Source organism: Triturus cristatus, chromosome 12 (assembly GCF_964204655.1).
Source record: "Triturus cristatus chromosome 12, aTriCri1.1, whole genome shotgun sequence".
NCBI lineage: Eukaryota > Metazoa > Chordata > Amphibia > Caudata > Salamandridae > Triturus > Triturus cristatus.
The window spans coordinates 220453146-220468358 of NC_140595.1; the positions used below are offsets into that span (position 1 = coordinate 220453146).

Below are 15213 nucleotides of genomic sequence, written 5' to 3' on the forward strand. Positions count from 1 at the left end.
TTCTCTAATCCCTGATTTTACTGGATTTCTCTGATTCCTTTGGCGCCATTCAAGGTACTTTATTTTTGCCTGATTTATCAATATCATTGCAAATCATCAACTTAACCCCTCCCCTGCTCATGACGGAACCACTCCGTCATGAGCCACGGTCGCCGTGTGCTCATGACGGAGTGGTTCCGTCATGCCGCGGCCGTTGGCGGCCGCTCCGCCCACGCGGCGCTAATTCCCCGCCTGTGCGGGCGATTAGCGCAGTGGGCGGAGTCATGACGGAACCACTCCGTCATGAGCACAACCGTGGCTCATGACGGAGTGGCTCCGTCATGAGCAAAGCGCCACCGCGCTGCCCCCAAACCCCCCCCCAGCGCTGCGGCAGAATTCCCGCCGCAGCAAAGGGGTTAAAACACTGCAAGTACAACAAATAAATACACCAAAGCTGATAACGAACAATGCTGTCATGGGCCCAATCTTTTTATAGTTCACTGTAAGCCAAGTGACACCATCGATCAAGAGACTGGGCAGACTGTCTGTCCAACAGATACTAGTGGAACTGCACTCTTATGGTGTGCACATTTCCTCTAAATAGTACACATCAAGTTAAACTGGACAATTTCCTTTCAGGAACTGACAAAATAAAGTGCACTGTATCCCAAAGCTCAACCTTGTCACCAGCGCCTTTTAACATCTAATTGGTAACAACACAGCTGCACTTCCTGTATCCCGGAGTGAAACACTGGATATCCTCCTTTGTACTAGTGAACAAAGTCTGGAAGTGCACTCCACCCCCAAAATAAACTCTGGGGCATATTTGCAAGGAGATATTGCCACTAGAACGTGACGTTCTGGTGGCGAAATCCCCTCCTTATTTTCAAAGCAGCGTTAAGCCACTTAACGTGGTTAAATGTCGCCTTGTAAATAAGTCCCCTATTTACGTTTCACTAAGCGTGAAAGGTGCGTGCAATGGGTGTTGCAGTGGGCGTTTTGCTGCAACACCCATTGCTTTTTGACACTGCCCCATATTTACAATATTTATGCGCAAAAAACTAAGCCGAGGTAAAACCTGGTCCTTGGATGGCGATACAAACAGAAATTATTAATTTCTCCTCGTATTTTGCTCTTTCTATGTGTGCTGCATTCTGCAGAACACATAGAAACAGCAAATCGCCTTTCAAGATTGTTTATGTGCGGTAAAATGTCCAATCCTGCACATAAACGATCGGCCCTGCAGCGCAGGCACCCTTGCAACAAGGCTGCCTGCGATGGCGCTAGGGGAAATGCCGGGGTGCATCATATTTTTGTAAATACGGCACATCCCTGCGCTCAAAAAATGTTGGAGCGCGGCTTTACCAATTTTGGCGTAACACTGTGCTCTGACATTTTTTTTGAAATACCACCCTCTGAACCTAAGCCAACATCTATTCTTGAATGCTTCGAAGTGTTCGAGCATTCCTCCACTCTTCTCAGAAAACACACTTCATCGATCTATCTGGTGTTTTCGAAGTCTTACCTCTCTGATTACTTGATTGATTACTTAAGTGCCCACCTGCAACCTACTATGTTATATCTTGCTGGTCAGACACCTGCAACATATTCAGGTCACAAATGACCTCACTGAACATCTACTGTATTGTAATAAGGACTCACTCAGGCAGACACTATACTGAGGACTTGTCCTATTCTTTCTGTATCGCACTTGAGCTTTCTGCGGGTTCCAGAAAGTGGTATGCAGCTCTTTAGAAAAAAACACAATACCTGCCATATAGAACTGACGCAGTGAAATCTACATGATTTCACTGCGTAACTCTACGCCTTCACAGCGTCAAGATCCCTACGCCTGCTCAGACCAGGTGTAAGGAATGACGCAGGACTTTTTGAATGGGACTCACCCTTCTGTTGTGGCGCATTGCTGGAGTTGCGTCACTTTCATGAACAGCTCCAGCAATGCATCACTTTCGTGCCAACAGATGCGTCCGAAGTTAATCCTTGCGCCGTGGAGCACTGTATTGGAAATACAGCGCATCCATAGTGGTGCAAGAACATTCGCCACTGATGCAAGAAAACTGACGCATCTATGCAGATGCATCAGTTCCTTGTAAATCTGCTCCACACAAAGCCAGGCTGGCTTTGCCAAGGAGCCAGTGCAACATTAAAAAACCCTTTCACAATGGAAATGCTGCCATTCCAGAGAACCTTGTGGAAGGGCAACAGAGAGGATGGTTCCGTTACACAGCAGTCATAAATATATATAGTTACTGGAACTGGACGCTATAAATTTGTGTATAGAATGCAGCATGCTTGCCTTACCTTGCTACAACGATAGGAGATTACGGGTAAGACTTCAAATAGTTCAAACAAGCCGATGGATGAACCTATGGTGGACATGTTGATCAGGGCTGCTTTGCTGCAGCTCATACCAGCCTGGGTGTTGTCCTTCGCAGCCTTCTTTAGGAGGTGTAGGAACGCCTGATGAGACAGAAATCATATAAATAGCCATATTGATGCACAGATCCGCTAGAAAAACAGCACTGATGCATTTCTGGGAGAAATAGCATTAGATGACTCTATGGGGCAGATTTATGAGGCCCTTGCGCCTCATTTATGCCGCCGTTGCTCCGTTGCTCCTAAAAGTGGCTGAGTGAAATCGACAAGATTTCACTCAGTCACTTTTGAGCCCATGCTGCGTCAAAACCCTGCGCCTGCTTGAAGCAGGCGTAAGGATTGACACAGCATTGTGAAGATAGGTCCCCCCAAAGCATTGCTGGAGCTGCGTCGCGCTTGCGACGCAACTCCAGCAATGCGCCACTTTTACGGCACAGATGCGTCACGCATCTGTGCCGTTTTTGCCCTATGGTGCGCCGCATTGTAAATGCGGCGCATCCATGGTGGCGGAGCTGTGGCGCACAATAACTGGCACATCCCTGCTGATATGCAGGGATGCGCCAGTTATTATAAATCTGCCCCTTAGTTTCAGTTATGCAGCATTGACCGGCAGATTCCTATGGTCATCATTGTCCAGTGTGGAACTACAGATATTTATGTCTAATCACAAAAAGGCAGTAGCCCGATTTTACTGTTTAAATCGTAAGTAAGTAATAAATACTTTATTTCGGCCATAGGCCAATAAAGTGACCCTAAAACAAGTAAAAAAATACAGGGGCAGATTTACAAGCCCCTTGCGAGACATTTACGCCACCGTTGCGTCACTTCTCTGACGCAGCGGCGGCATAAACCATGCGCCATGTTGCGCCTTATTTACAACGTGACGCATCTAGGGAGTTGCGTCACGTTGTAAAGCCCTGCGCTACATTAAACCGGCGTCAGGTTTAATGTATGCAGGGTGGGCGTTCCGTCCGAAAAAGCCTCAGAAATGTGACGCAGTGAAATCTACAAGATTTCACTGAGTCACTTTTCCAACGCTGCTGCGTCAAAACCCTGCGCCTGCTTGAAGCAGGCGTAAGGCATGACGCAGCATGTTCGGTATGGGCAGCCCCTGAGCATTGCTGGAGTTGCGTTGTGCTTGCGACACGACTCCAGCAATGCGCTGCCCTTATGCCATCAGATGCGTCACGCATCTGTTTATCCTTGCGCCATGATGCGCTGCATTGTAAATGCAGCGCATCTGTGGTGGCGCAAGAGTAAACTTGCGTGACGCATCTTTCCTGGCGCATCCCTGCTGATTTGCAGGGATGCGCCAGGAAACATAAATCTGCCCCACAGTACATTGTTCTGAAACCAGTACAGCAAGCTTGGAAAAAAAGTTACATAGAGTACTCCTCTAAGTCGGATTACACACAGAAAAACGTACAAATGCGCAGCCAGAGACAAAAACCTAAATGGTCCGCCATGTCTGAAGATGGGATTCATGCATAACACAGTTTGACTAAAGTTTGAATGAAGTGCAATCACAGGCCATATAACAATCAAAAGAGGCAACATTAATTAATACAATCAAGCTCTAGCTGGAGCGTTTGTTAAAAGTGGTCTTCGCTCGGAAATAGGAGTTTAATGGGTGGTAACATTCAAAGCTGGTGTAGGGCAGCTTTTGTAGTTTAGCTCGAGAACCTCAGAAAAAGTATTGTAGATGTTAGTCATAGTATCTGAGTCATTCGCTTCCTGGGGCCATTTAAGTGATCTACGGTTATTCTATATCATTGATTGATTACACAGGGAATCTGAGCCAACCATTTGTACTCCACTCATACTTCCGTTCCAGGCAAAAGGGATAGTGATCGCTACCTTCTCTTTCCCTATCTATTTTAAAACACTCGATTTTTTGCCATGTCGTTATACTTGAGGTCTCCTCCTACGACAATACTAACACCAGGATCTATAGATTTTAAAATGCTGTGCAAGGACCTTACAATCTCTGATTCAGTACTTACTGTCTGCGGCCTAATATAAATATTAAAAAGATGTGATGGATTTCCATCATTAATAGATATGTTAATTCCGAGTATGTCATGAAAGTCGAAATTATATAAACATGTATGTTTGTATCTAGCGTGATTTTTACCCATATGACCAATCCTCTCGTTGGCCTCCTATGCCGTCAGGGCATTTTTAAAAAAGGTTTTAAACCCTTGTGTGCACAGTGGTTCTAGTAACCATGTCTCGCAAAAGAGTCAAAAATCGAGCTGTTCTATATATTTATGCCAAGGCTGCTGGGAAGTGGAGTCTTTCTCCCCAACAAAACACAGCAAAGACTCCCAGGCAGCAACAGAAAGTGAGGGTCCCACGCTGCGGGACACCTCCGATGAATTTATAGTGCTCCGGCGCCTGAATGCAGCGTTACGTCTCTGGCCAAGGCTGCTGGGGAGTGTGGTCTTCTTTTTCGCAGAACACGGCAACAGCTCCCCAGGCACCAAAAGATAGTGAGGGTCCCTGTTTAAATATTGTTTGGCAACATATAGTAATGTAGGTTGCTGGCTGGACCAAGAAACCAGTGGAGTTCTATTTTGTCATGCATTTGTGGGTCATGTCTGTAAATTAAAGATAGATTATTTGCGCACACTCACAACGCACAATCTAAACCATTCCTCATTACTCATGTGATATCTTCATCAGGATATAGATGGGCTCCTAACTCTTCTGTGACAACTACAGGGGAAGAAAAGGGGAAAAAAGGGGGATATTGACAAGGGTATTGCGCTACTGGACATTCACTTTTTTTGTCGTTCAGGTGGTGCAAAGCCCTGCACTATATTTACAAAGCGATGTTAATCCACTTTGCATGACTTAACGCTGCTTTGTAAAAATGGTACTCTTTCACACAGATTTTTGACTGAAAGGAGCATGCAATGGATGTTGCTTGGGGCATTCCACCGCAACCCCCTTTGATTTTTTATGCTGCCCCAGATTTACAAGGATCTGTAAATCTGAGGCAGCACCAAAAACTAACGGCATGCAAAAGATGGCATTGGATTGGTGCAACCAGGAGAAATACTTTTATCTCCCCTCGTTTTTGCTTTTCCTATGTGTGCTGCATTCTGCCAATAATGATTGATTATGTGCAGGAAGGTGTCCTTCCGGCACAAAAACAATCATTAAATAAAGGCGATTTGCTACTTCTATGTGTGCTGCAGAATGCAGCACAGATAGAAGAGGCAAATCACCATTATTAATTGTTTATGTGCAGGAAGGGACACCTTCCCGCACATAAACAATCACCCATGTGTAAACAATCACGCCTGCATTGCAGGCACCCTTGCACTATGGTGCAAGGGAGTCTGTTGACGCTATTATTGTAAATACAGCGCATGCCTACGTTTTTGAAATGATGCAAAATGTGCTGCAGCGCCGCACAGTGCCGCACCATTTCCTTATAAATATGCCCCAAAATCTTGAATTCAGAGTACGCAATACGTACACTCTAGCGCCACATTTGATAAGGACAGGAGAGGACAATGGAAAAAGCTACTTGTGTGTAAAACAGGTCCCAGCCTTGTCTGGCGAATCAAAGGATTTCACGAGAATGCCTTGGTGCAAGTATGACTTAGCGAAAGCACTGCTGATACAAAGAAATGTCAGGCAAGAACATGGTTTACTGCGGGGCTACATTTTAGCACCTTGCGTCTTTATTTTTGATCTTGAAGCAATAATAATGCTTCTGTGTTAGCATACCCCGATGAATGTATACATAAATTATATTTAATGGTGTCTTAAATCCGTCTTAATTGATGTGTGACATTTTCTTAATAATCTCTGAATCTGAAAAAATATATGATGTACGAAGTATTTTTTAAATCTGTATTTTTATGGTCATCTAACTGACTGGTTCTAGATCAGACCACTCCTATACGACGGCAGCGCCCTTTATTTGACCTGGACATATCTAAAAGGGAAAATTATATAAATCTTAAGAAAACTAAAGCCATTATTTTGGGGTAGCCAATAACCGATTCTTGTGTTTAGTTAATGGGACAAAAATCGAATAAATCTCAAATTAAATTTTTTAATGAATTACGATAAACACCAGATTTCATGGGGCTAGCAAATTAAGCCGCTAGAAATGTAACCAAATTAGGGATAAGTACGTTTTATGTGGCATATGGGATACAGTTCCCTTCTCGCTGTTGAACGTATGTGTTGCCAAAATTGAGTCTATATCAGCTTTCTTACCACTGCGTACCGCTGAAAACCATCGCCATGTTAACTACGTATTTACAAGCTGTCACTACATGGCGATAGCTTCAGGGATCGGCGGTGAAAACTGCAGCTAACATTAACGTGATGGCGATAGGAATTCTGGCGCTAGCGGGTGAAAACCAATGAAAAGGCCCATTAGGAGCAAAAAAAAGCACGTTAATTAGCCCAACATGAGTTTTTTTTGCTTCTAATGGAAAAAATAGCCTATCAGTCGACCTCCAATAGAAAATAGGCAAAAAAACAATGAAATGCAGAATGGAGGAGCCAGGGCTAAGTGCAGCACACATCAACAACCCCCTCAAGCCACTCAACATCCAGGATGACCAGGATGAGAGTCTGGATGCCTCGCAGGACCTGCGCCTGGAGCCTGGATGCCTCGCTGGACCTGCATCTGGAGCATGGATGCCTGGCGGACCTGCAACTGGAGCCTGGATGTCTTGCTGGACCTTTGTCTGGAGCCTGGATGCCTCACTGGACCTGCGTCTGGAGCCTGGATGCCTCACTGGACCTGCGTCTGGAGCCTGGATGCCTCGTTGGGCCTGCGTTTGGAGCCTGGAGTGGGATATGGAGGTGCTGTGGAGTCGATGAGCCGTGTCAGTAGACATTGAGGTGCAGCGATCACCCGTACCTGGTGGGGAAGTCCGGCAGGTTGCATGGAGACACGTTTCTGACCTGTGTGAGAAGACCGCCTTGAGACCCATGGAGCTGTGAATGGTAGCGGCGCCCTTGCGCACCAACGTAGGGAGGTCTGCAATGCATACTACAATCCACCACTACACCGGGGTACACGGGGGGATCACCAATGGTGGGCGGTGCCTCTCTGCATCACAGGCAAGATGATGTTGCGTTGGCTGGACGCTGTGGAGGGTGAGGCCCCTGAGCTGCACCGAACTTGTGTGGCGGGAGCACTGCAACTTCACGCATAAGGGCACCCTATTGCATCACCTGCATCGGGGGGTTCTCCAGCGGACTTGGCGGTGACTGCTGTACCCAGGCTTGTGAAATCCCGTCTGGCTGAGGCTCCTGCTGGCTGAGTCACAGATTTGGAGAGAGTGCTGCGGATTGCGCCACTGTGTCAATGTCAAGCTAAGGAGAAGGCGGGACGCGTAGCTGAAGAGCCCTGGGGGCGAGTCCCCAGGCTGAGCACCTGTAGATGACGCACCCCCAGTGGCAGCTCATCAGCAATGGCTGAAGAGCGTCACCCCACTACTTTCAAGCAGTACAAGAAGAGGAAAGATCATCACATTATGATAACTTCCTGATGTAATCGTGCCATGTGGCCTTTGCTTAGGGCTGCTCCACTCACAGAGCAGGGAAGGGCAGGGGCGGAGTGGCATGCCCACTCAAGTGCACAGTGACTGTTTGGTCGGCCCGCTCAGGCCGCCCAAAGCCGCCATGCGCACTGTCCTGTTTACAATGCAGGCTGCATTACAGCCTGCATGGAGAACATGTCCACCCCTCCAGCCCCTGGCCAAACGCCTTGTCCCAGCGCCAATGACCAATCCAAACGCCACATTCCAGCGTTATGATTGGCTTAGGGGAGGGGGCTTGGCAGCCTACTTCCTCTTCCTGGAAGCAGACTCAGGAGAGCAGGAGCAACGAAGACAAGGTAAGATTTCTCTCATTTAAATATTTAAACACCCGCTCACACACACCCCCCCACCGTCCAGTCCCTATCCAGTATTCTTTCTGGCGTTTCCCACCTCCCAGCTGTCCAGTCTCCCCCGCAGCACTTCTCAATGGCGGCCACTGTGTGGCCATGAGCAGCGGGCGTACCACTGGTGTGCCAAAGATATGTATGAAGTTACGACGCATTTCATTACATCGTATTCCATTACAATGCATACTGATACTACGCATATTGCAACAGTAGGTAGGTGTTGGATAGCGGAGATGTAACAATTATTATTCCCACTTCAGTAACTACAACCCTAAAACTAACCCTTGCAACCCAAAACAAACCCTGGGCCCTAAAATTCATCTTTGAGCCCCCAAAACACACCCTAAAAATCACATCTGACCCAAATGCACACCCCAATTTTCATAATTTACCCCAAAACACACCCCAAATTTAAAATGTTACCACATGATACACCTCAATTTTCATCTCCGACACACGAAACCCATACCCACCCTAAAACTTAAAAATACCCTATTACTGACCTCACAATGCATTGTAATGGAATGTGATGTAAAAGCACCTGCGTTGTTGAAGTAGAGTTGTAAAGGCATTACGATGTAATGCCTGCGTTGTAATGGACATCTCCCGTGCCAAAGGCAAGCCAAGGCAAGCCCGTCTGGGTACGTCTGCCCCTGGACCGCGCTCAGCACCAAAGACCCTTTTCTCCGACACTACACTGCTACGAGGCCAGCACCCTCCTCGCCGTCAACCCTGGAGGCCACATCGCCTGCCAAGACCATCCTCTGCTCCAGACTGGACATTGCCATCACCAGCATTGACAGCTACTGAATCACCTACAAGGACCAACCCGACTGTCCAGGAGGAGGCATTGCTATCACCTACAGAAGCACACTCCGACTGACCACGCACTCTAATTACCAAAGAGTGACCATGAAACACCTCAACTTCCAGATCCGGACCAACCCCAAGCCCATCATCTGCGACACCCTCATCTGCAGGCCCCCCGTGCCATGGAGCCTCATTTTCCGATACCATTATGGACCTCATTGCACCCCAGGCTCTCCCATCCACCAACGACATCCTTCTCGGTGAACTCAAATTGCACCTGGATAACCCCAGTGACCAGAACACCAACCCCTCCTGGGGAAGCTCCCCAACATCAGACTCCAGCAGCTAGTCACCGCAGCAAGCCACACTGCAGGACACACGGTCGAGCACGTCTCCTCGACCAGTGGAAACTTCAACTTCAGCCACACTACCGGACTCTCCTGGACTGACCATCATTGTATACATCACGTCTTCACCATGCCCACAGTACACCACTGCCATCATCGTCCCCCCTCGCAGCTGGACCAAGACCATCGAAGAACGTCTCCTCAACTCCCTCAGCACCACCACTCCGCCTACGCTTACAGACGATGACATCGCAGCAACCACCACCAATGGATCTCCAACTGCGCTAACACCCCTCAAGAACGGCACTGCGTCCGTACCTTACGCCTACCTAATGGCAGGCGTAAGGGTGACGCAGTGCCACAGGGATAGGCTGGCCCCATGCATTGCTGGAGTTGCATCATGGTTGTGACACGACTGCAGCAATGTGTGACTTTAGCGCAGACAGATACGTCAGGATTCTAGACGTATCTGTCATTACTTGCGTCATGGAGGGCTATCCGGTGAATACAGCGCATCCGTGGTTTTGCAGAAGGGGGTAGTAAAAAGTGTTGCAACGCTGTCTTGTCGCTTCGGTGTAACACTTTTCATGATCGTGCGCAGTCCTGCCCTGTAGTTTTGTCGCAGGGCAGCGCAGCAACATTGGTTGCAGCGCTGTCCAGCACCAAAACCTGCTGAAAAGAGGCCCCAAGTGTTATCTCCATTTTTAAAACCAGCTATTTTCTGTTTTAAACAACTGCTTCTAACTGCAGTTAGCGGCCATTTTTTTGGTCCTCCGAAGTTCAATCCCCTTGTAAATATCGCGAAGTGGGGTTAGCGGCCGTTTTTGCATGGGAACGCCTCCCTTGCATGTCATTATCGCTAACAGAAGTGGCAATCTTTAGAATGGACTTTTTAGCCGGAAAACTGCCACTAACAGAGGTTAGCGACAGCTTGTATATACAGCAATAAAAATCTCCACGCAAAACCGTCTGAAAAGTGCCGCTAAGGCTGTGTTCACCCCTTGTACATATGCCCCTTAGTTTCTTTTTAAAGTGCTTGAGGTGTGAGGTAGCTGTGATGCTGTCCTGGGGGTCAATGGAGCTCAGCAGCTGAGTAATGGTGCTGACATCTGAAGGTATGTAATAAAGTATATGTCACAAATGCTGAGTGTGTGCGAGTGTGAGTGAGAGCATGTGTATGTTGAATGTGTGAGCATGATTGTGTGCAGGTGCATGTGAGTGAAAGCAAATGAGAATAAGTGACTGAGGTAGTGAGTGACAGTGAGTGCAACTGAGTGAAAGAGTGAGAGTGAGGAGTGAGTGCAAACAAATGACAAGGAGTAAGAATGAGTGCCATGAGAATGTGAGTGAATGATTGTAAGTGGTCATGAATGAGTGACAGAGTATGTGTGAGCGTGTTACTCTTGTCCTGACCTACTCGAGGTAAATATTGGCTTACGGAGGCACCATGATAAAATGCTGCCATACTGGAGGAAATTCTTGGCATAAGGGCTATCCATGGCTAAATGCTGGCACTAAAGTTCATGCTCCCCATTTTTCGGACACAATCCGAATGCTTTACTTAGAGAACTCTGCAGCTGTGTGCCCAAGGTCGTTTGCAATGCTACCCAGTAATAGACCCTTTCTCCATTTCCTTTGGAATAGTGAATCTGGCCTAACCCCCACTGCACAAACCATGTCAAAAAACAGAGCTAGTTTATTACATACATTCTGTGCACCTATAACATCTTGGAATTTTTGTTTAATGGACTGCAAAAAATTTATCTTCCTCAATGGTCTGTTGTTAATTTACATGTTAACTCTATGCCTTTAGCAGATACAGTTTGTTGCAGAATTTGGGATTATATTTTCGTCTTAAAAGCCCACAAGGCGGAGCAACGGGGGCTACCTAAAGGCTCTGACCCCACTCCGGGGAATAGAAGTAAGGTCCTAACTATAACTACCTACTGGCAGCCGCCAGTAGGTAATATATATAAAAGGTGGTACATTAGATGACTCTTGGCAATTAGTGAACATATTACGGACATAAGACATAGCATAGGCTTGTATTAAATGGCCACAATGATTCAATGTTTTTTTTAGCGCTTTTTATGTCTTTTTATGCCTTTTAAGATAAGATGTTCTTAAAATATATGTGTGGAATATTTATTGTATTCATATAGTTATATTTATACATGTCGTACAAAGGCATCTAATTGCTGTTCCAAATTCCAATCAAATGTACACATTTTTGCTGCTGTTTGCATTGTGTAAAGTGGGAGTTAGAACAATAGTCTGTCTTCCATGTTGTTTTAGCACTTGGTCCTTAAATAAGGGGAGGACTTGTAGACGCGTCATGTGATCAACGCCTGCATAGGCCGAAACACGCCACGGCGGCATCGCACAAGAACTAAATAAAGGGAATATATTGCACCAAGAAATTGGAGTCTATTCCTCCTTTCTGGTTCCAGCAGCTGGAGAATCTTAAAGAACGAGGAATTGTTATATATAACCATAAAGGTTTGACAGATGAAAGTTTTTTTTTTTAAACAGTCACAATAGAAGAGATAAAAATGAGAAGAAAAGACAATTCATGAGATTCTGCAATTAAAAAAGATTCTGTACTGAGAATAAAACATTTTGTACGGCATGTGATTCCATAGGTCAGGCCAAATTGCTAAAATATAAAATTTAACTAAACCGCAAATTGCATCATTCTTGTACAGTCTCTAAAATTCATAACAAAAGACACACAATTGATGGACCATGCCACCCCAGTTTAGACCTGGCCATATGCAAAGATGCTTGTTTCCAGTCCAGGGAGGACATGGCTTGGCAGTTCGGGCTGGACTATTCCCCACAGGGAACAGGGTCAAGACTGATATGCATATGGCTGGGTCCAAACTGGGGTGGTGTGGTGAGCAAACAAATGATGGATTAAACCCAGATCCTTGTGACTGGGGGTGAATGTTTGCATTGTCCAGCATTTTGTCCATCAATTCGTTCTTTTGCATATGTCACCCTAAGTGGTAAGGGTATGCCCAGACGTGGGTCCCATGCTCACTACACCACTGGATTGAAGCTAGCCTGGCTGATGAAGTGTGATGCAGTGAAACCGGTCCAAGGATACTTGTTTCCGGTCCAGGGAGGACCTGGCTTGGCAGTTCGGGCTGGACTGTTCCCACAAGGAACAGGGTCAAGACCAATTTGCATATGGCTGGGTCCAAACTGGGGTGGTGTTTTGAGTAAAAAAATGATGGATTAAGCCCAGATCCTTGTGACTGGGGGTGAATGTTTACATTGTCCATCTTTCTGTTCATCAATTGTCAAGTCAAGTCAAGTCAAGTCAAAGTATGCTTTATTCGAATATTATTCATAAAAGCAAAAACATTTACAATAAAAAATTCATACAGAATAAAAAGAGATTAAATTGGAATCGATATATACAAAGCATACATATGTCATGTACATCGCCATAACATATAATTCATCGAGGATAAAGAGTTAAAAAAGGGTTTTTTTAAAAAAAAGATAAAACATTAGAGAGAATAATCAGAAGACTAGCAGTCTCTCCTAAATCACGAGAGTAGTCAAATGACTAGCAATCTCTGCCTGATTGTCCACGCCCAGCCTAAATATTTAGCAGTGGCCACTGTGATCCATGGCAAAGTATTAGTACGTATTATACGCAAGGCCACACTGCCACTAGTTGTTCCTAAATTTTTGCACATCGGAGACAACCAGTAACGCCTTGGAGCCGCGTAAAACCTGCAGACAAATAAAAAGTGTCCAATAGTCTCCCTGTCTGCACCACAGGCAGGACATCCATCACATAAACCCCCTGCCCATTTAGATGTCAAAGATTTGAGGGGAAGAGCGCCTACTCTCAGTTGGAAAAGGAGCTTTCTTTCCAGGGGCCTCGTTATAATGTCCCAATATGGTTCCAGACAGGGATACATCTTAACCTCAAGAAAGTCTGCAGTCATGGAACCAGCACACGAACTGCTCCAGTTCCGTCTTGCAACCGACTCCCAATATATATTCTTTATGGCAATTTTAGATGGAAAAGATGCTCCCGCCGGATCATCCCAAAGTGTGCGCAAGCCAAGATTACACAGAGATGTCCTAAGTGCCTTTAGCCAATCTATTTTATGGAAAGCATCTGACCTTATGATATCTAGAAAACCCTCTACATAGTGAGAAAGGGCAGGAGTTGACCATATCCTGCGCCAATACAGAATAGGGCGCAGTTGTGCCAAATCCGAGATTGCTTTTCGGCCCAGATCATAATTAAGGGGCAACAATGGGGTACTTTTAGGTAAACCTGTTATTGCCCTTAAAAATTTATTTTCTGAAATTTGGAGGGCAGCAACCTTCTCAAAGCCCCAAAGCTCTGCACCATATAAGGCGGAGCCTATAGCTTTAGCTTCGTACACCTGTAAAACTGGTTTTATAGGTTTGGTCAATGATTTTCTATGTTCTGAGGAAATGGCACCTGCCAATTGTCTGTGCCTAAGTGTAGCTAAATCAGTGTGATGTCGCCAATTTTGCTCGGTGGAAATATGCATGCCCAAATATGTGAAGGTGTTTACTACTTCCAACGGGCGATCATTCAAAATGATTTTTGTTTTGAAGCTACAATGAGGATTGAATGTCATTAACTTTGTTTTGGTAGTGTTAATTTCTAATCCATATTCCCTACAAAATTCATCAAAGATGGATAAGGCACGCTGGAGTCCACTTGGAGTCTTAGATAGGATGAGCGTGTCATCAGCGAACATTAAAATGGGAATTTTGGTCCCAGCTAAAAAAGGGGCGTCCACTTGGGCAGAAGTCATTCGGGCTACAACATCATTAATGTATAGGGTGAATAGAACAGGAGCCATCGAGCAACCCTGCCGCACTCCCCTTTCGACAGGAAAGTCCGAGGTTACCGAGCCGTGTCCTCCCCACTGGATTCTGGCATAGTTAGATTCGTGCAATCTCATAATCAAAGACAATAAATCGCTTGGAAGTCCCTGTTTATTTAATACCAGCCATAGCTTAGAACGGGGAACGAGGTCAAATGCGGCCCGTAGATCGACAAAGGCAGCATACAAGCTGCCTTTGCCCAGCGTCACTGTCTTCCATTGAATTAAAGTAAAGCGGAATGCCTGGTCCACCGTACTTGTGGACCGTCGGAAGCCAGCCTGGAATTGTGAGAGAGCATTGGTCTCATCCACCCATTCCAGGAGCCTGTTGACAATCACACGTCCCACGACCTTCTGGATGGTATCAATAAGGCTTATTGGCCTATAATTGCCTGGCAGGGATCGATCGCCTTTCTTGAAAATTGGGATAATGACTGCACCCTGCCAAGTTTTTGGGACCGTAGCACCGAGGGCAATAGCGTTGATAAGAAGGAGAATATACTGGCACCAACGATCCTTATCATTTACAAATAAGTCTGCTGGGACACCGTCGAGACCAGGCGCACGGCCACGGGCAACCGTGTTCAATGCCGTCACGATTTCATCTATATCGAAGAGATTCACTTTGGGAAGGTCTAACCTAAGGTCCTCAGCCGTGCTATCACTATTATTATTTGGGGCGGCATACTGATTTTTGAAAATTTTTATCCATTCCTCTTCAGGCACATTGTTATTTGGGGGCTCTGGAAGACCTGTTTTACCCCATCTAACAATATGCCAGAATAACCGGGAGTCCCTACTATCACTGGCTGCCTTTAGCTCCGTCCAGTGATGTTCATCCCAATCTTTTTTGGCCTTTGATATA

General features: G+C 46.0%; 1 protein-coding gene across 2 annotated transcripts in view; it reads right to left on the minus strand.

Moving 5' to 3' along the window:
* LOC146775742 (uncharacterized) overlaps nt 1–15213 on the minus strand; it is a 194690-nt gene that overhangs the window by 93138 nt on the left and 86339 nt on the right. Inside the window, exon 4 of one of the 2 annotated variants that reach the window (XM_085637456.1) lies at nt 2302–2460. The exons of the other annotated variant lie outside the window; for it this stretch is intronic. Coding sequence (XP_085493582.1) covers nt 2302–2460 — 159 coding nt within the window. The remainder of the gene's footprint in view (nt 1–2301; nt 2461–15213) is intronic. 2 annotated transcript variants of the gene reach the window in all.